Source organism: Eulemur rufifrons, chromosome 7 (assembly GCF_041146395.1).
Source record: "Eulemur rufifrons isolate Redbay chromosome 7, OSU_ERuf_1, whole genome shotgun sequence".
NCBI lineage: Eukaryota > Metazoa > Chordata > Mammalia > Primates > Lemuridae > Eulemur > Eulemur rufifrons.
Window position 1 is genome coordinate 257,991,584 of NC_090989.1, and position 19,511 is coordinate 258,011,094.

The 19,511-nt window shown below is 38.6% G+C and overlaps 1 protein-coding gene across 3 annotated transcripts; it reads right to left on the bottom strand.

Annotated features, from left to right (window-relative positions):
- Nucleotides 1–687: 687 nt before the first annotated feature.
- Nucleotides 688–17,855, bottom strand: BAAT (bile acid-CoA:amino acid N-acyltransferase). Of its 3 annotated transcripts, none has more exons than XM_069474489.1 (5): nt 17,684–17,814; nt 17,495–17,572; nt 8,608–9,124; nt 5,806–6,008; nt 688–1,529 (listed from the first exon to the last, which is right to left on the bottom strand). In XM_069474489.1, the coding sequence occupies exons 3-5, from the start codon at nt 9,071–9,073 to the stop codon at nt 936–938; spliced, it is 1,263 nt and encodes a 420-aa protein (XP_069330590.1). In that variant the 5' UTR covers nt 9,074–9,124; nt 17,495–17,572; nt 17,684–17,814; the 3' UTR covers nt 688–935. The 3 variants fall into 3 exon arrangements, with proteins under 3 accessions (XP_069330590.1, XP_069330591.1, XP_069330592.1); XM_069474490.1 differs by having other exon boundaries at nt 8,608–9,167; XM_069474491.1 differs by lacking the exons at nt 17,495–17,572; nt 17,684–17,814 and adding an exon at nt 17,838–17,855.
- Between the last annotated feature and the right edge of the window lie 1,656 nt (nt 17,856–19,511).

Here is a 19,511-nt window from a genome sequence, read left to right on the forward strand (position 1 = left end):
TGAATGAAGAAAATCCAATTATGGAAGTACAGTGACAGTTGACCCAATTACTCTGTTCATCAAACCACTCAAGCTAGTTTGTACTAGTAGTTTCATTTCTATTTTTATTTTTTAATTTCATATGTTTAAGTGAATGAGGGTCTTTTTCAACTCCATTGGTTATATTTTCTCGTATTTTCCATTTTAATTTGCCGTATAACTTAAACCAAGTATCTTCTAGTCTTAGGTATTATTTAATTTTGTGCTGATGGGCTTGTTTGTAAGAACTGGAGAGGTAATTTATTGGAATGAACTAACTGACTTTCTCCATTCTCCCCTTTCCTTTTTTTTTTTAATTCTTTTTTTCTTTTTTTTTTTAATCTCTTTTCCAAGAAAAGGTTGCTTTCTAATCCCTATCCTTTTTGACATGAATTTTACTACTCCACAAATGAAGAATGATGTTGTAAAGTTACCATGGTGAAGTTGGCAAATATTACTAAAATGATTATGATTTAGAAGTAACTTTCTCCTGCTGCTCTAATCTGATAAATGATTACTATATGATTTTTCTGACATGGTATTTGGTTTGGGGTATCTGTTACTCTGGCACTATTCCTGTTTGCCCCTTTTTATTTTTGCTAATGTACTATATCTCAGTTCTATTTGAAAGAACTAACTGAAAGAAACATCATAGAACTAATAAGTAAATTGATTTGTTTTATAATTTATTCCCCATGTCTAGTTTGGTTAGCTTGTTGTGCAATGTAAGTGAAATATAAGGTTTTTACTCTTGTGCCATTTTTACCATTCAAATTGACATAAAATGTGAAAGAAAAAAAAAACATTCTTCTGCAAAAATCAAGAGGTGCTTTCAGTCCAATCAGCTGTGGAAAAAAAAAAAAAGAGCTGCTGGTAAAGAGATTTACTTCTCTATTTCCTAGGAATATCTAGTCTTCTCAGAGTTTACTGGTTGCAGTTGGAATGAGGTGCTTCCTGAGAAATTTCTGGATCTCCTTCCAAGCATGTTCCTGTGCTGCTGCATGTGGAATCACCTCTCCTCCCCAGTGTATGGCTGAGCAGACAGTGCTGATCCCTGAGGCAAGGCACAGTGGAGAGTAAGGCGGCTCTATCAGGTGGCCTGCCCCAGGGCAAGATAGCAAGGTCCAGTTGTTCTTCCCGTTCCTCCTCAGCTGTTCTATGGCTTGCTCAGCATTTTTTTTGCTGTTGATAGTCTTATCTTCTTCTCCCACAATGAACAGGAAATGTCCCTGGGCCTTTTCAATAGGAAAAAAAGACTGACTGGCCTCAGCTCCAATTTCTTCATACAGGTGGTAAAACTCTACTAACCCCAAGTTATTGATGGTTATTAACTGTGCAGAGTGGGGAACAGGCTGATAGATCTGACCACGATATACATGTGGAACTCCAACAATAAAGGTGGGTCCATTAATAAGCACAGTGGCTGTGATTTGTTTTAGGTGAGCAGCCATAGAGAGTCCAATCTCAGCCCCTTTGCATATGGAGACTACCCCAATGCCTGGGCCATAGACCTGAAAAAATAATGGAAATAAGGTGTTATTCTTTCCTTCATTTAGGAAAACACCACACTCTCAAAAAAAAAAAAACCAAAGAATTTCAATAACCAATGGGAACAAAGCAAGTATGAATCCCAACCACATACCTAGCTCTAGAGTTCTAGAATATGTAATATATATTTAAAGGAAATATTCCTTCAAAATGTACCATGCTTTACTGACTGAATACTGTGGATTTCATATTGTGTAAGGTTCTGAGTTTAAGAATGCCAATGTAAGCCGGGTGTGGTGGCTCATGCCTGTAATCATATCACTCTGGGAGGCAGAGGTGGGAGGATCACTTGAGATGAGGAGTTCGAGACCAGCCTGAGCAAGAGCGAGACCCTGTCTCTGCTAAAAATAGACAAAAATGGCTGGGCGTGGTGGCATGTGCCTGTAGTCTCAGCTACTCGGGAAGCTGAGGCAGGAGAATAGTTTGAGGTTGCTGTGAGCTAGGCTGACACCATGGCACTCAAGCCCAGGCAACAGAGCAAGATTCTGTCTAATAAATAAATAAATAAATAAGAAATGGCATATGACTATGGTGAATAATATGAGTCAGGGTATAACTGATTGGTAAACTTTGTTTCTAAGCTCCCTAGAAGCTTAGAGGAAAGGGCACCTTGTTGGAAAATTCTAAGAAACAAGGTGAGATTGGTAGAATAGAGCATGGAAGCATGAACAGAAGATTCTAGCCTTGTTTTGGTTTCTCCAAAAGGTTTCTCCTTTTGGAGAAAGGTTCCATAAAGAAGCTTGGCTCAGCTTCCTCTTTCATTGTCAGTCATCCAATGAGCATTTTTAGATCATCCACCCTGTGCCAAGCACTGGGAGGTCATAGAGTGGAAAGGCACAATCTCTTGTCCTCAAGGAACTCATGTCAAGATGAAGAGAAAAAAGATGATTAGAGTATCATAAATTCTATAATATAAGAATGTATATAGGCAAGACTGACAACCCAGATTAGCAGAGAATAAAGGCAAGACCAAACAAAGACTCTCAGAGGAAATGGGCTACAAAGTGAGTCTTCATATCAAAAAATGGAAGCCAACAAGAAGGAATGGTGTTCTGTGCTGTTTGTAGCACTGTTGGTTGTCCACACAAGAGCCATTCTCCAGTTTCAAGGCTAACATGACCTTGCTTTTGTGTGGCACAACAATGTATCCAGCCCCAAGGGATAAATTCCAATGGATCTGAATCCATTTCCCTTTCCTGTATATTTTTTCAGCCTCTCTTGTAAGGCCAACATATTCTACCTAATGATTTCTTTTTTCCCTTGTAAAATGCCATAGAATCATGAAGAGAAAGCCTGTGTTTCTGACCACTCTTTCCAGGTTAGGATGCTGAGATCTTGACTTAATGTCTGAAACTGCCAGAGCCATCTTGTGACCTTCAGCATAAGGCCAGAAAATTGCAGAAATGTCAATCTAGTTTCCCTAATCAAAAACTTCACTGAGTTTCTGAACCAAAACTTGAACCACCTATCTCCAGACCTGTCACGTGAGAGAATAAATTGCCTTACGGTGGTGGTGTTTAAGCCACCACCAGTTGCTTTTCTGGGAACTGTAGCCAAAACATTCCTAATGGATTTCTCCCATGGTGATGGGAGAAACACATGCAAAAACTCAAAGGCAACAAAGAGAAATGCATTTAGGGAACCACAGGTAGTTCTTCATTACTTGACTTTTTTTATAAGGTGGGAAATAGCAAAATAAGTCTAGAAAAGAAAACAACAACCTGATAGTGAATAGCTTTCAAAGACATGCTAAACAGCTTTGACTCTTTTCTCCTACTAAAGAGGGGAATTAGGACAAATTTTAAAGATGGGCATAAGATAAGGCTGAAGACGTACGGAAAAGTCAGATCATAGAAAGTTTTGCCTAACATGTTAGGAAGCTTGGCCTTTATTCTATGGTAAATAGGGTGACTGATCAGCAAGTAAGTAGAATAGCTGTGCTCTAGAAAGGCCAATCTTTCAGCTCTGACTTGCAAAAATGGAGGCAGAAAAACCAGAGATTATTGCAACGGTACGGAATAGACAGGAAATGATGATGTCCTGAATTAAGGTAATAACGCCAGTGAGGATGAAAAGGAAACAACAGGTTCATAAGTTATTTCTGAGTGTAGAGTGTACAGTTCCCAGTCACTAATTTGGTATGGGAGTGAAAAGAGAAGAAGGAGTTAAAGATGATTGTTCTTTGTGTCACAAAATAAAGTTATGACTTTCCTTCAGCACTGGCTCCATGCAGAGATAGACTTTCAGAGAGAAACACCTCTTTTTTAAAACCATAATTGATTTCCTGTATTTATCTTAATTGATCTCCTATATTTTCAAGACATTTCATTAACTAATGTTTGAGGTTTTTTCCCCCTGCTATTTAGAAAAACAGGAATGCATATACAACTTAAGCCAAGCTGACAAAAATGTGAAAAACTTTTAGGGTAAGGGGGAAAAACCCTAAAACAAAAGGAATCGTTCATATATACTCCCTGTTTCCTATCCTGAATATTAACAGAGGTGGTTTAAATCTCTTAAAAGATCCTTTCAAGCTCTGAAAGTCTGTCTTTTTAAATTTTAATTGACAAATAATAATTATATATATTTATGGGGTATGATGTGATGTTTTGGTATGTGTATACATTGTGAAATGAGCAAATCAGGATTAAACCTATCCATCACCACACAAATGTATCATTTCTTTGTGGTTAAAACATTTCAAATCTCCTTTAGCAATTTTAAAATATATATACGTTATTACTAACCATAGTCACCATGCTGTGTAATAGATCACCAGAACTTATTCCTCTTGTCTAACTGAAACTTTGTGCCCTTTGACCAACATTTTCCTTTTCCCCACCTACTCCTGGTCCCCAAAATTCTATACCTTAATATAATAGAGAGTCACAGTTATGACCAGGAGAGATGGGAACTCACAGTGGATTTGGCTGTGGAGGATAAAGTAAAAGCAAGTATAATGTGGGTGAACAAAGAAGGGTGACTCAAATATGTGCAGACTTTATCTAATTTGTTTCTGACCCTTGCCAGAACAGTTACTCTTGTTACAGCTTCTGCCACCAAATTTGGGATCAGGGAATTTTAAGTTTTTAGAAGTAACATAAAATCAACAGGTAGAGAAGACCCAAAAAGAGTTGAAAGATGTGTGGTCTACGAGCCTGCAGAAGAGAGGGTGTGAAGTAGGGTCAATGGAAGTTCTCAGAACCTAGGAAAGAAATATTTCCAGGCCTGGATTAGTTATTAACAAGCTGTCTATGTGACCCTGGCAAGAACAGTGATGAATGTTACGCAGCAAGCATAAGGGAACCAGGCTAAGAAAGTTGGAAAACAGAATCACAAAGCCTCTCTGCTTTTCATCTAAGCCAAGCAGAGGGCTAGCACAGTGGTAACATTAATGATCTGATGGTTCAAAAACAATTCCATTATATGCACCAAAAATAGTCATTTACAATTTCAATGCAGCAGTAGATTGTCAGTAATTGTGGCTCATCTTATTATTGCAATTTTGATTAGATTTTAACAATCCTTATATGAAAAACTATGTAGCACAGAGATTTGATTTTCCTTCAATTCTGTTTAAGAAAAAACATTAGGCAACTAACAAGGGTTAATATGCACCAAACATGTTATACCAGCAAAGCACATGTTTTATTAATAAGCTTCAAGAAGGTATGTGGATTAGAAAGTACTACAGCATTATGTTTAAGGCCTCACAAGTAACTAAAGATTCAGACCCACTATTCAAAGAAATATAGATTATCTGTGTGGTTATGTATGGTGATAAGAAAATGATAATTGTTCACATTTATTGAGTGCTTAGTATTACTAGGTGCTATGATAAGCACTTTGCATATATTATGTCCTTTAATTCTCACAACAGACTTATGAAGTAGTATCACTACAATATTATTTAATAGATGAAGAAATGGAGAATGAGTGAGTCTAACTAAGTAACCTGCCCCACTTTTCTTAACCAAATGGAATGGCACCAGAAATGCAACCCATTTCTATCTGAATTCAAAGCCAATGCCTTTGATACTATGATGGACATGGACTAACTTCCTATACATTTTGTCTTTCTGAGCAAAAGACCCTGGATGAGAAATAAGTGAACAATATGGGCATGTAATAGAATTTCAAGTTCACTGAAGAAGAACCATACTTGAAAGTTAAGAAAAGTCACAAAATATTGTGGCTATTTAAAAATGGACTGAAACCTACTGGAAAGGCAAAGAGTACCTTAGGATGTCTAAGGAGAAAGTTGATAGCTTCCTCAAAATACTCCAAATCTATTATCTCTGGGAGGGGTGGCAGGTCTTCATAGCCACAGTAAGCCAAGGCCAAGGAGGCAAAGCCATGGCTGGCTAGAAGACTGGCCCGAAATTCAATCAGTCCACCAGTAGCACCAAACAAATCAATCACCCCCGGGAAACGTCCTTCTCCTGAAAAAGAACAAAACAAAACAGAATTAAGTATGAAGGCATGATGAGGAAAAGATAATAAAAATATGAGAATATAAAGGAAAAGAGTATCACAAATTTTTAAATTAATATATAAATTTTCAAATGTAATCCCAAATTTTTCAGCCTTGCAGATGGGGAAGAATTAATGACTATTGACTATATAATGGAACACAACATCTAGAAGTTTAATTGGGAACTATGTTCACTGACATGTTTAATCTCTGCATCCGAAGAGAATGAGAAGTCATTGTTGTTCATTTCTAAACTCTTGGGGTAAAGAAAGCCATAGAAATTAGGTCAGGGCTTCATAACCTATAAAGAGGTACACAAATAGGCTTCAAGAAATCTATGAAGGTCCTGAAATTACACCATATGCAAAATATGGTATAAATGTTTATTTGTGCACTTTACTTATGAGAGATTCCACAGATTTAATTGGGTTCCCAATGAAGTATATGGCTCAAAAATTTTTTGAAATGATTATTTAGTTAAAATCCTAACTTAAAACTGCTCTATTATAATCATCTGACTATACAGTAATGAAATCTCACATGTAAGCAGGTGAAAATGATGAACCCTTTCACTCAATAACACTCTTTTCATTCCCTGTAGCTTAACACGTGGTAAAAAGTAGGGATGGTTAGAGTATCATTCTACACTCTCTCTCTGCCAATGTAGCTTTTTCCCAAAATAAAGTAGAGCCCATACACTGAAAGAAATTTATGATGCACTTATTGGGAGTATTCTATTCTTTTATAAGTGATTTTGGCCAAGAAAAATTGATCCCATCCATGTTTGAAAGGAGTGGCTTGATTGAAGGGAGTACTGGGAATTTTTTAAAAGTTGCTATAATTACTTTACCTTGAGAAACAAAGAAATAAAATAATATTGAATATATATTGGCTTAAAAATTCTATTCGAGTAAATGAATAAGGATGCTTTCGATCTTCTGATTGACAAGAATAGGAGGAACACTTAAGAGTACTGAGACCCTTATCTTGAAAGAACATTGCAGTTAAGAAATGTTTTGAAGCTGGGTGCGGTGGTTCACTCCTGTAATCCTAGCATTCTGGGAGGCCGAGGCAGGTGGATCGCTCGAGGTCAGGAGTTTGAGACCAGCCTGAGCAACAGCGAGACCCTGTCTCTACTAAAAATAGAAAAATTAGCTGGGTGTGGTGGTGCGCGCGCCTGTAGTCCCAGCTACTCAGGAGGCTGAGGCAGGAGAATCACTTGAGTCCAGCAGTTTGAGGTTGCTGTGAGGTAGGCTGACGCCATGGCACTCTAGGCCAGGTAACAGAGCAAGACTTCATCTCAAAAAAAAAAAAAAAAAAAGGTAGAAATATTTTGAGACAGGACTCAACCTCTTTGTGACCCCACACAACTCAACCTTCTTTTGTACACTCCACAGAACACATGCCTGAAGTGGGAAACCCAGCATATGCACTGTCCAAGAGGGTTCAAAAATAATACATCCTAAACTAGCACATCATCCCAAGGTGGAAGGCCAGTACCAGTGTACAGATTTTTAATTGGGGTGAGATAATAGAGGCCCAGCAGTTTGTGCCACTTATTTCCCTGGTCCCTACACATAATAAAGTGTTCTATATGCTAAATACTGGATGTAAAAACATTCAAATTTATCCAAACAAGTGCATGGGTCATGGTGAATTTGGAAACGAAAGCTTTTATTCCTTCTACACTATCTATAACTCTGTTGTCAGAAACCACCCCTAATGCTTTAGGGTTTTTCCACCCATCTCAGTTCTAGAAGTGGATTACTAAATAAAAATAAATGAACAAAAGCAATACATCCTGATGAGGTGATGGCTGTGTCCCAGATCAAAGCACACATCTAAAGAAGGGAACCTCAGACAGACCTGACACCTAGGCCTGCTGAAGTCTTCTAGGAAATTAACTTTGCTTTATTTGGGCCCACAATAAACTCTGAGAAGTGTACCAAGAGATGTTTTAAACCACTTATTGGTACGTGGAGATCACTGTGGGAAACTACGCGTGTTCAGATAAGTTTTATAGACATTAGGGAGCATGCTGTATTATCCAATTTATGGAATAGTATATAAATATGCAGTACTTGTGAAACTAGAGGGTATAAAGTTTCTTTGCATCCTCTATATTTGTTGCAATCTTTCAGTCCATCATATCTCCAGTTTGTTGTGGCAACCATGCAATATTCCATGCCTCAACTGAAACTCAACATGACAGAGCTCCCAAAACGAGCTAGGACATGGTTTCCATGATATCAAGATGAGGGTCTTCAGATAGCCAGGCTTCAATACAGATAAATTTAGCATAAATCCAAAGCTATATAAACCATAATGTAGGGACTCCTTAGCTATATGAAGTCATATCCTTAGACAAGCTCCAGAATTGTTGAGATGAAATTCGAGTTGCTGTAGAATATTACCACATTCTTGTTCAGACCCAAAGTTAGCACTGATTTCAAGGCAGAAAAGGGGCACTCTGTGTGTTATCCACATTCAAGGTAAATCTCCAGAAGGATCATGCATTCCAAAGAGGAAAAACAAGAATAGCAATAACCAGAGTGATTTGTACTCACCTGGAGGGAGAAAGAGGGCTCCTCGAAGGCGGCCTTCTCGGACCAGGATCCGTGTGACACCAGGTGCCACATACCACCTCTCCAAAGTCAGACTTGCCTTTAGAGAACTGATAGGTTTATTGTCTAGTAGTAAATCTAGGTCATAAAGTTTTAATTGGACCTGGAAGGGGCTATTCATCACATCTTTTTTCATTAGTCTAGTTAATAAACTTTCAGGTTTCAGGGACCAGATGAGACCCATGGGGTGGAGTCCCACATAGTCCCCTCCGAGTGAAGAATCACGCTCCAGGTCCACTTCACCAATTTCATTGGCCCTATAGTAGGCTCGAGAATAAAACATGTTCCCCCTTTCATCTTTCAGTGATGCCTGAAGACTCACCACCTGAAAGGGGGTCAGGCCTGTAGCTCGGATATGTACTGGCTCATCAACAAGGGCAGTAACAGGGGTAGCTGTCAACTGAATCATTTCTGCGGTGAGACACCGTGGATGGTTCTTCAGGAATATCTTCAGCAAAATCTCAAAATATAAGTTTCAAGTCAGTGACACGTGAAAAAAAAATCTCAAAATAGAACGAAATAAGGGGGAAAGAAAGAAATAAAGTAGAGATAAGGTTAATGATAGATGAATTGAATTAGGATTCAGACAACTTAGGTTTCAGTTCTAACTCTCTAGTTACTTAGCAAATATCCTGATATAATCTTCTAGTACAAGACACCTGAGAACTTTCAACAAATTTCTAGAATACAGAAAGCAAGTCAATAAGTTTTATAATAATGATGAACTAAGGTTGAAGAAGCAGCAGCCAAAATATGCATGAATAGTGTCAATACATCAAGAACGGTAACACAATATGTCATATAGAATCTTTTTTTAGTTTTTTTTTTATTGCAGCATATTATGGGGGTACAAATGTTTAGGTTACGTATATTGCCCTTGCCCCACTCGAGTCAGAGTCTCAAGCATGTCCATCCCCCAGACGGTGTGCACTGCACACGTGTGTATATACCCATTCCCCCTTCCCCCCTCCCATCTGCCCAACACCCAATTAATGTTATTACTATATGTGCACTTAAGTGTTGATCAGTTAAAACCAATTTGATGGTGAGTACATGTGGTGCTTGTTTTTCCATTCTTGTGATACTTCACTTAGTAGGATGGGTTCCAGCTCTATCCAAGATAATGTAACAGGTGCTATATCACCATTTTTTTCTGTGGCTGAGAACTCCATGGCATACATATACCACATTTTATTAATCCACTCATGTATTGATGGGCACTTGGGTTGTTTCCACATCTTTGCAATTGTGAATTGTGTTGCTATAAACATTCAAGTGCAGATGTCTTTTTTATAGAATGTCTTTTGTTCTTTTGGGTAGATGCCCAGTAATGGGATTGCTGGATCAAATGGTAGTTCTACTTGTATCTCTTTGAAGTATTGCCATATTGCTTTCCAAAGAGATTGTACTAGTGCCATACAGAATCTTTGAAAAATCCAGTACAATAGAGGACAGGAGTGAGATGTGGAGTTAAAAACAGGGTGGTTTATTGAACATATGTATGGAACACATGATTTCACTGCTAATCCCCTCCCCAAGTCCTACAAACAGAATGCCTGGCATCCAAGAGTTTACCTCCAACAGAACATAAAAAATACAGGAATCTTCTCAAAATAATGAGAATAAAATCCTTGGGAAAAACAAAAAGGCTGATGTGTGTATTGCTTCTTAGAGAAAAACATATCCATACCTTTGTATTTAGGATTTACCCAGTCTAAAGCAAAACTAGAAGCTGACAAGCCCTTCAGGTACACAGAAGTATTGCTGAGCTTTTCATAACCAAAAATTAAGGAATTCCCTTCTCCTTTTGGTTAGTGTAGAGAAAGCCACAGGAGTTAACACTGTTCTCACTCCAACAACTAAAACTATCTAAACAAACTATGAAATCAGTTTGTTTGCCTTTCTTTTTGTTTTGTTTTTAACTCATTAGATTGCTGAGAATCCAAAGAATCTAAGTGAATTAAATTCCAGCAGGTGACAAGCTACTCATAGGAGACAGGAAATTTTCTCTCCTACGTGCTGACTTTTGATTATGATAAAGCAGCAAAAAAGAAACCCCACTGAGTAAAATACGAAGAAATCAAGAAAAAATTTATTGCAGTTTTAATGGATGTGAGTGGGCTGGTTTGACAGATTAGAATTCTGAGAAAAATCCAGCCATAGAATAAGTCTTTCTCCATCTGCCAGCTTTCCATAGGACTTCACCATATTCTCAGGGACAGTGTATCAAAGACCGAGAGCAGGGATGCCAAGCTGAGAGAAATCTGTCTGAGGCATTGTAGGCCTTCATATAAAGTAAGGCAGCTGCCCTCCAAAGGATGGGGGTAGAAAAGCAGAGTAGAGAGAGATTTCCCTATGCTCAGAAAACTAGGAGCAGGATTGAAAAGCAACCTCCCTAGTGACTCTCATTTCAGGATTGTAAATCCAAACCTTCCACAGTTTGAAAAGCTAGGAACATGGCCATAAAACACAAAGATCACTCCAGAACCTAATTAATGATGAGACTCCAGGCCCTTCTGATGAGAAAAGCCTAATCCCATACACCCAAAAATACTTGAAGCCAGTGTGGTGTTGAATCAAATAAAGCTGCAACAAAGCCAAGATCCAACTCAACTACAGATCAGGATGATTCAGTCTCTAATTCTAATATTCTGACAAAATAGGCATATGTTCTTTTTTGGAGGTAAATATTATTTATTTAAATTATTACTTTTATACAAAATATCCAGGATACATTTTTGTTGATACATAATATTTGTGCATATTTATAGGGGTACATGTGATATTTTGTTGTATGCAGAGAATGTGTAATGATCAAGTCAGGGTATTTAGGGTATACAGTATGTCGAGTATTTATTATTTCTATGTGTTGGAACATTTGAAGTTCTCTCTTCTACCTATTTTGAAATATACAATATGTTGCTGTTAACTATAGTCATCCTACTCTGCTATCACATATGAGAACTTATTCCTTCTATCTAACTGTATGTTTGTATCCATTAACCAACCTTTCTTCATTCCCCCAATCCACACACTCACATACCTTTCCAAGCCTCTGGTACCTATCATTCTACTCTCTACTTCCATGAGATCAAGTTTTTACCTCCCACATATGATAAGAACATGTGGTATTTGTCTTTCTCTGCTTGGCTTATTTCACTTAACATAATGACCTCTGGTTCCATCCATGTTGCTGCAAATAAGTAATTTAAAAGAGAATGATTTCATTTTCTTTTATGGGACTGATACACACTTAGGTTGATTCCATATCTTGGCTATTGTGAATAGTGAGGCAATAAACACACAGGTGCAGGTATCTCTTTGATAGACTGATTTCCCTTTCTTTGAATAAATACCCAGTAGTGGGGTTGCTGTATCATATGGTAATTCTATTTTTAGATTTTTTGAGACATCTCCATACTGTTTTTCATAGTCATGGTCTACACTGCCACCATGTTTCTTGAAATCCTAGCCATGGGAGAACTCCTCTACCCTAGTGGGCCTTGTGACTAACAAAGGGAACTGCCTAGAGACCACACAATGGCATTGTTCCAGAGAGGGAGCTCACTCTAGTTTCCCACACCACCTGAGTGCTAAGCGGCTACAGCATGGTGCCATTTTGAAAGCCCAGCCCCCACCAGACTGCATCCTGCCCAGAGGCCATACAGCTTTGCATCTCCATAGCCCTGGAGCCCCACTGACATAACCTACTCTCAGCCACTGCTGCTGCTAGGTGTTGCCACAGGGGCTAAAGCATGAGCCACTGCCAGTGACCCTGCCACCCCTTGCAGCAGGGCTGCCAAGTATTTACAAGCACCCTGAGGACAGGCTCCCTTCCCCGCAGCTGCCACTAGGGCCAAAGCATATGCTCCCTAGCTGCCTGCCTATGGCTGCTGCCACTGAAAGCAACTCCACCCTCCTCAGAAGCAGGACCACGGTACAGCTTTTTTCATCCCCCACCAAACCCTATGCCAGGGTCCTAAGGCTCACCTCCCTGCCCACCACAGCCAGTTCCAGTATGCACCACCAAGGTGCCTGAGGACAGGCCTGCCCAGTCCCATCCTAGTGCTGGAGCATTATGTTCAGGGGCCTTGGGATTTCTTTACCCCATCTATCACCACAGGCACCTGAGCACTCCTCTCAGGCACCTAGGATGGGTGCACCCAACTAGCCACTACCACCACAGTGGGTGCTCACCTGCATACACAGCCTGTAGACTTGCTCAGCCCATTGCAGTCACTGCCAATACTAGCACGAAACACTCAGGAGCCAGAGGGGTGTCCTACCACTACTACTGCCATTGCCAACACTATACCCACTACCCAGTGTCCTGAAGACCTGCCCACCCATCTGGCTCACTGCTGCCACTTCTGGCACCTAAGATTTAACTTTTCTGGACACATGCCAGTGCCAGCATATGCCACTCTGGGGCCCAAGGACAGACACATTTAGCTTGCCACTGTCACCACTGGGCCTGAAGGATAGGCTACCTGGTGTTTCTGTCCCAAGCAAAACTGCCACAGCCTCCACTGACAACCATACTCTAACCCACTGAGCAAATCATAGACACCACCAATGCTGTTTACAACTGAAAAAATTATATAGAGACTATACTATTGCATGCACCTAGAACTAAAGCCAAAATGCCATACCCAACTAACAACATAGATACATCTAGAGGAAAAAGTCCTCCCCTATGAAAGAAAATTCAAAAAACTGGAAAAAGCTGCTATTACACCAGATGCACAGGTATAAATGTAAGGACACAGGAAACATGAAAAAGCAAGAAAATATGCCACCTCCAAAGGAACACAATAATTCTCTAGCAACAGATTTCAATAAAAAAGAAATTTATGAAATGACAGAAAAAGAATTCAAACTGATATTAAAAAAGCTCAATGAAATGTCAGAGGACACAGACAAACAATACAAAGAAATTTGAAAAACAATTCAGAATATGAATGTGAAATTTACTAAAGAGATAGATACCATTAAAAAAGAATCAAACAGAAATCCTGGAACTGAAGAATTCATTGACTGGAATTTAAAAAAATACACTCATGAGCTTCAACAATAGACTAAATCAAATAGAAAAAAAAAAATTAGAACTTGAACACAGGTTTTCAAAATAACCCAATGAGATAAAAATAAAGAAAAAAGAATAAAAAAGAATGAACAAAGTCTGCATGCCATATGGGATATTATAAAGCAACATAATACTCAAGTTTTTGGTGTCCCAGAAGGTGAAGAGAAAACCAAAGGGAAAGAAAATCTATTTAACAAAGTAATAGCTGAAAACTTCTCAAGTCTAGCAAGAGATTTAGACATCCAGATAGAGGAGACTCGGAGATCCCTAATTAGATACAATTCGAAAAAGTCTTCCCCAGAGCACATTATAGTCACACTGTTAAAATTAAAAGACAAAGAGAGAATTCTAAAAACAGCAAGAGAAAAGTATCTAGTCACTTCTAAAAGAATCTCCCACCAAACTAACAGTAGATTGCTCAGAAGAAACCTTACAGGCCAGAAGAAAATGGAATGATAGATTCAAAGTGCTTAAAGAAAAAAACTGCCAGCCAAGGATATTATATCAGAAATGCTATTCTTCATAAACGAAGAAGAAATAAATGCTTTCCCAGACAAGCAAAAGCTGAGGGAATTCATCACCACTGGACTAGCCATACAATAAATGCTTAAAGGAGTCCTACACCTGGCAGTGAAACAGATATCTACCATCGTGCAAACACATGAAAGTATAACACCCACTGGTAGAGCAAACACACTACTAAGGAAGAGAAAGGACTCAAACGTTACCACTACAGAAAACCATCAAACCACATCAAAAAAACAATGGAAAAAGAAAAGAAATGGAAGCCCATCCCAGCATATAATTATTAAAAAATTATGGGACACAAAAGAAATAAGAAAATTGACCCATGATCATGAGAGGAAAATAATCAGTAGAGGAGACACAGAAATGGCCCAGATATTAGAATTATCAGGCAGGATACAGAAGAGTAAAGGAACAACAAACATAATGACAGCTCAATCGAAAGTACCCAAACTAAACCACAAAGAGAATAAGGGGTATAAAAGAACAGAGCACTTGAGATGTGTGGGGCAATACTGAACTCTAATACATGTGTAATCGGTGCCTTAGAAAGAGAAAAGAGAGAGAAACACAGAAGAAATAATTTAAAAAATAAGGCTGAAATTGCCTCTAATTTGTTAATAACAACAACAAAAAGCATCATGCCACACTTGCAAGAAACTTAGTAAACACAAGGAGAGTAAAAACCAAAAAAAACACAACTAATGCATTATAGCCTAACTGATAACATATCCAGCAAATCTTAAAAGCAGTCAGGGAAAAAACAGAAATATTACATACAGACTAATGACCAATATATATAACATTTGACTCCTGCCACAAATAGGTATACAATAAAATAAATACAGTGCTTAAAGGAATAAAAAAACCCTTGAATTCATTATCTAACAAAAATACACTTCAAAAATGAAGGCAAAATAAAGATATTTCCAGGAAAAAAAGCCTGTGAGATTATGTCTGCAGCAGACCATCCTACAATAAATGCTAAAATGTTGAAGGGAATTTATACTAGATGGACAACTGAATCTGTTTGGGAAAGGATGAAAAACAGAAAAAAAAAATACGGTAATTATCTGTGGAATGTAAAAGTTTTTTTTTAAATTATCTTTATATACATACATACATACATATATACAAACACACACGTGTATTTTTAATGCAATTAAAAGAGCCAGAAAAGAGCCTGTATAGCCAAAGCAACCTTAAGCAAAAAGAAGAAATTGGGAAGCATCACTTTACCAGACTTCAAGTTATACTACAAAGCTATAATAACCAAAACAGCATGGTACTGGCACAAGAACAGAGACAAAGACCAATGGATAAGAACAGAGAACCCAGATATAAAACCATCCTCATATTGCCATCTGATCTTTGACAAAGCAGACAAAAACATACACTGGGGAAAAAAATCCCTATTCAATAAATGATGCTGGGAAAATTGGATAGCCACATGTATAAGACTGAAACAGAATCCACACCTCTTACCACTCACAAAAATTAATTCATTATGGATAACAGACTTAAACCTAAGGCATGAAACTAAAAGAATTCTAGAAGAAAATGTTGGAAAAACACTTACAGACATCAGCCTAGGCAAAGAATTTATGAAGAAGAACCCAAAAGCAATCACAGCAACAACAAAAATAAATAAATGGAACCTGATCAAATTAAAAAGCTTCTGCACAATGAAGGAAACAATCAATAGAGTGAATAGACAACCTACAGAGTGGGAGAAAATATTTTCATGCTATACATCTGATAAAGGGCTGATAACCAGAATCTACAAAGAACTCAAGCAAATAAGCAAGAAAAAAAATCAAACAACCACATAAAAAGTGGGCTAAAGACAGAAGACAGACTAATGACCAAGAAACATATGAAAAAATGCTCAACATCTCTAATCATCAAAGAAATGCAAGTCAAAACCACAATGAGATATCACCTATCTCCAGTGAGAATGGCTTTTATCAAGAAATCCCAAAACAACAAATGTTGGCATGAATGCGGAGAGATAGGAACACTCATATACTGCTGGAACTGGTAGTATGGAGATACCAAAGAACTAAAAGTAGACCTGCCATTTGATCCAGCAGTCCCCCTACTGGGTATTTACCCAAAGGAAAAAAGGACATTTTATAAAAAAAAATCTGCACTCAAATGTTTATAACAGCACAGTTCACAATTGCAAAGATGTGGAAACAACCCAAATGCCCATAAATACATGAGTGGATTAATAAAATGTGGTATATGTATACCATGGAGTACTATTCTGCCATAAAAGAAGATGGTGAAGGCCGGGCGCGGTGGCTCACGCCTGTAATCCTAGCACTCTGGGAGGCCGAGGCGGGTGGATCGCTCGAGGTCAGGAGTTCGAGACCAGCCTGAGCAAGAGTGAGACCCCGTCTCTACTAAAAAAAAATAGAAAGAAATTATATGGACAACTAAAATATATATATACAAAAAATTAGCCGGGCATGGTGGCGCATGCCTGTAGTCCCAGCTACTCGGGAGGCTGAGGCAGTAGGATCGCTTGAGCCCAGGAGTTTGAGGTTGCTGTGAGCTAGGCTGACGCCACGGCACTCACTCTAGCCCGGGCAACAGAGTGAGACTCTGTCTCAAAAAAAAAAAAAAAAAAAAAAAGAAGATGGTGAACTAATACCTCTTGTATTAACATGGATGGAATTAGAGACCATTCTTCTAAGCGAAGTATCACAAGAATGAAAAAACAAACACGACATGTACTCACCATTAAAGTGGAAGCAACACTTATGTGCACATATTGATATAAAACTCATTGGAAATCAAGCACGTGGGATGGGGGAGGAGGGATGAGTTAATTCACACCTAACGAGTACAATGTACACTATCTGGGTGATGGGCACACTTACAACTTTGACTCAAACTGTACAAAAGCAATTAATGTAACCAAAACATTTGTACCCCCATAATATTCTGAAATTAAAAAAAAAGACTATTAACTGCTTAAAATACGAATAATAACAAAGTATTGTGGAGTTTATTTATTTTTTATTTTTTTATTTTTATTTTTGCTCAAGTTCAAATGAGATGCAAGTATTATGGGGTTTATATAGTATGTTGAAATAAAATATAATGACAAAAAGGTGAAAGGGGTAAATAGAATTATATTGTTGTAAGATTCTTATATTACTGTTTTTAAAGTAATACAAAATTATTTGCAGGTAGACTGTAATAACTTACAGGTACTGTCAGGAACTCAGCCGAGCTGGGAGAGAGAGCTGAGCAGTCAAATGTCAGAGTAGCAGATTAAATCAACAACTAAAAATGAAACGGTTAAGATATCAATCATTTAGAAAGCGTCTAAACTGAACAAAGTGCTACGTGCAGGAAAAACATTGGTGGATCAGCGAGACATAGACGCCATCTTACCGTTGAAGAAGTCCCAAATAAAAGGCTCCATCCAGCAACTTTACAAAACTTGAGGTAAGAGGAGAATGAGGGGGAAGGGCTAGGAGTAGAAAAATGCCCTTAGTGAGTCAGAATGGAGAATAGTGTCTAAATTTCCCCTTTCCTCCCCACTTACCGAGGCCTGGCAGAGGTGCCTGAGAGGTCTTTGGACCTTGAACTAGGGCCTGAGATAAGTGATCTAAAATTAAAGGCACCTACGCTAGGAACGTAAATACACAAAAAGCATGACTGAGTCCTTGCCGACAACTCTTTTCAAAAACTGCAATGCATTGGCTCACAGTGGGGCCAGTTTCTTTCTTTCTTTTTTTTCTTTTTTTTTTTTTTGTGGAGACAGTCTCACTCTGTTGCCCAGGCTAGAATGCCGTGGCATCAGCCTAGCTTACAGCAACCTCAAACTCCTGGGCCCAAGTGATCCTCCTGCCTCAGCCTTCCTAGTAGCTGGGACTGCAGGTGTGTACCACCATCCCCGGATAATTTTAATTTTTTATATTTTTAGTTGCCTAGCTAATTTCTTTCTATTTTTTTAGTAGAGCTAGGGTCTCGCTCTTGCTCAGGCTGGTCTCTAACTCCTGAGCTCAAGTGATCCTCCCACCTCGGCCTCCCAGAGTGCTAGGATTATAGACGTGAGCCACCATGCTCAGCCTCCTCTCTTCTTAAACCCCTGCTAAACATATGTACGCCCTGTTTCTCCATTTACTTCTCTGTCCCTTTCTCATTTTGCCATCCGTAATGCCACATGAGGGTACCTAAAAAAAAAAAATTTCTAACAGCCTGGGATCCTTTAAGGACTACAGAAAAGGTGCCACAGGATTCCTCTTTTTTGGAGGAACTGGTTTTCCTCATGGAATACCAAGAGTTGTAATCAGATATATTAATATTTCTCTCAGGTCTAAAACTCTCCTCTCTTTTGTATTGTGTTGCCTGATCTCTTTGGCTTGTGCGGGGTACCAGAGATTACTTTGTACTGTGAAAGGACTTGACTTGGGTGTGTACAATGACCTGTGAGAGCCACGGTGTGAGAGGTAGCTTGCAGCTGTCGTTTACAGTGAACGCTTATTACTGCAGGAGACTATTCATTTCTTTGCATGTTTGGACAAGAAACTCATGGCTTAGGTACCTACAGGCTATGGAAACAATGCCACTGATGGATAAAACTCCCATGGAGTGTGGACTGATCAAAGAGTAGGCTAACTGGGGTCCGGTTACCCACTGGACTCAGGGGAGTGTCCCTGCAGTGACGTGCACTGTGGGAACATTGCACTTTCTGTTCCCATGTTGTCTCTCTCTTTTGGGGAACCCAGGACTCATTGTCAAAGTAGGTTCCTTGATTTTGGAGGATATAAGTCTTCTGCCTTCCAGCTGTGCCTGCTTTTCACATATTTAAATATTAGGTCTTAAAACTACATGTTCTCTTTGTTCTATTCATTAAAGAGCTCCACCCTGAAGCTAGGAATCTAATTAAGTATTATAACAAGTTAAGTTAAAAAGACCACCTGTCAAACTAAATCAGTCTTCAAAATACAACTTTCTGACATTTAGCTGGCTATTTTGAAACTCTCTGTAAAAGAAATTTACATCTATAAAGGAAATCTCCATTGGTAAGGATATCTCCCTGCACCTAAACCACTAGAAAATTTTACAATGAGGAAGATAATGCCTTAAAGTTTACATAACAAACCTTAAGTTTAAGAAAAATTTCCTGGCAATCTTATCTGAACTTAGCTTTTTACCAGTGCCCTTCTTTGTCTCAGCAGATAATGGTGTTTGGATGTAAGTTCTGAGCCTTTCA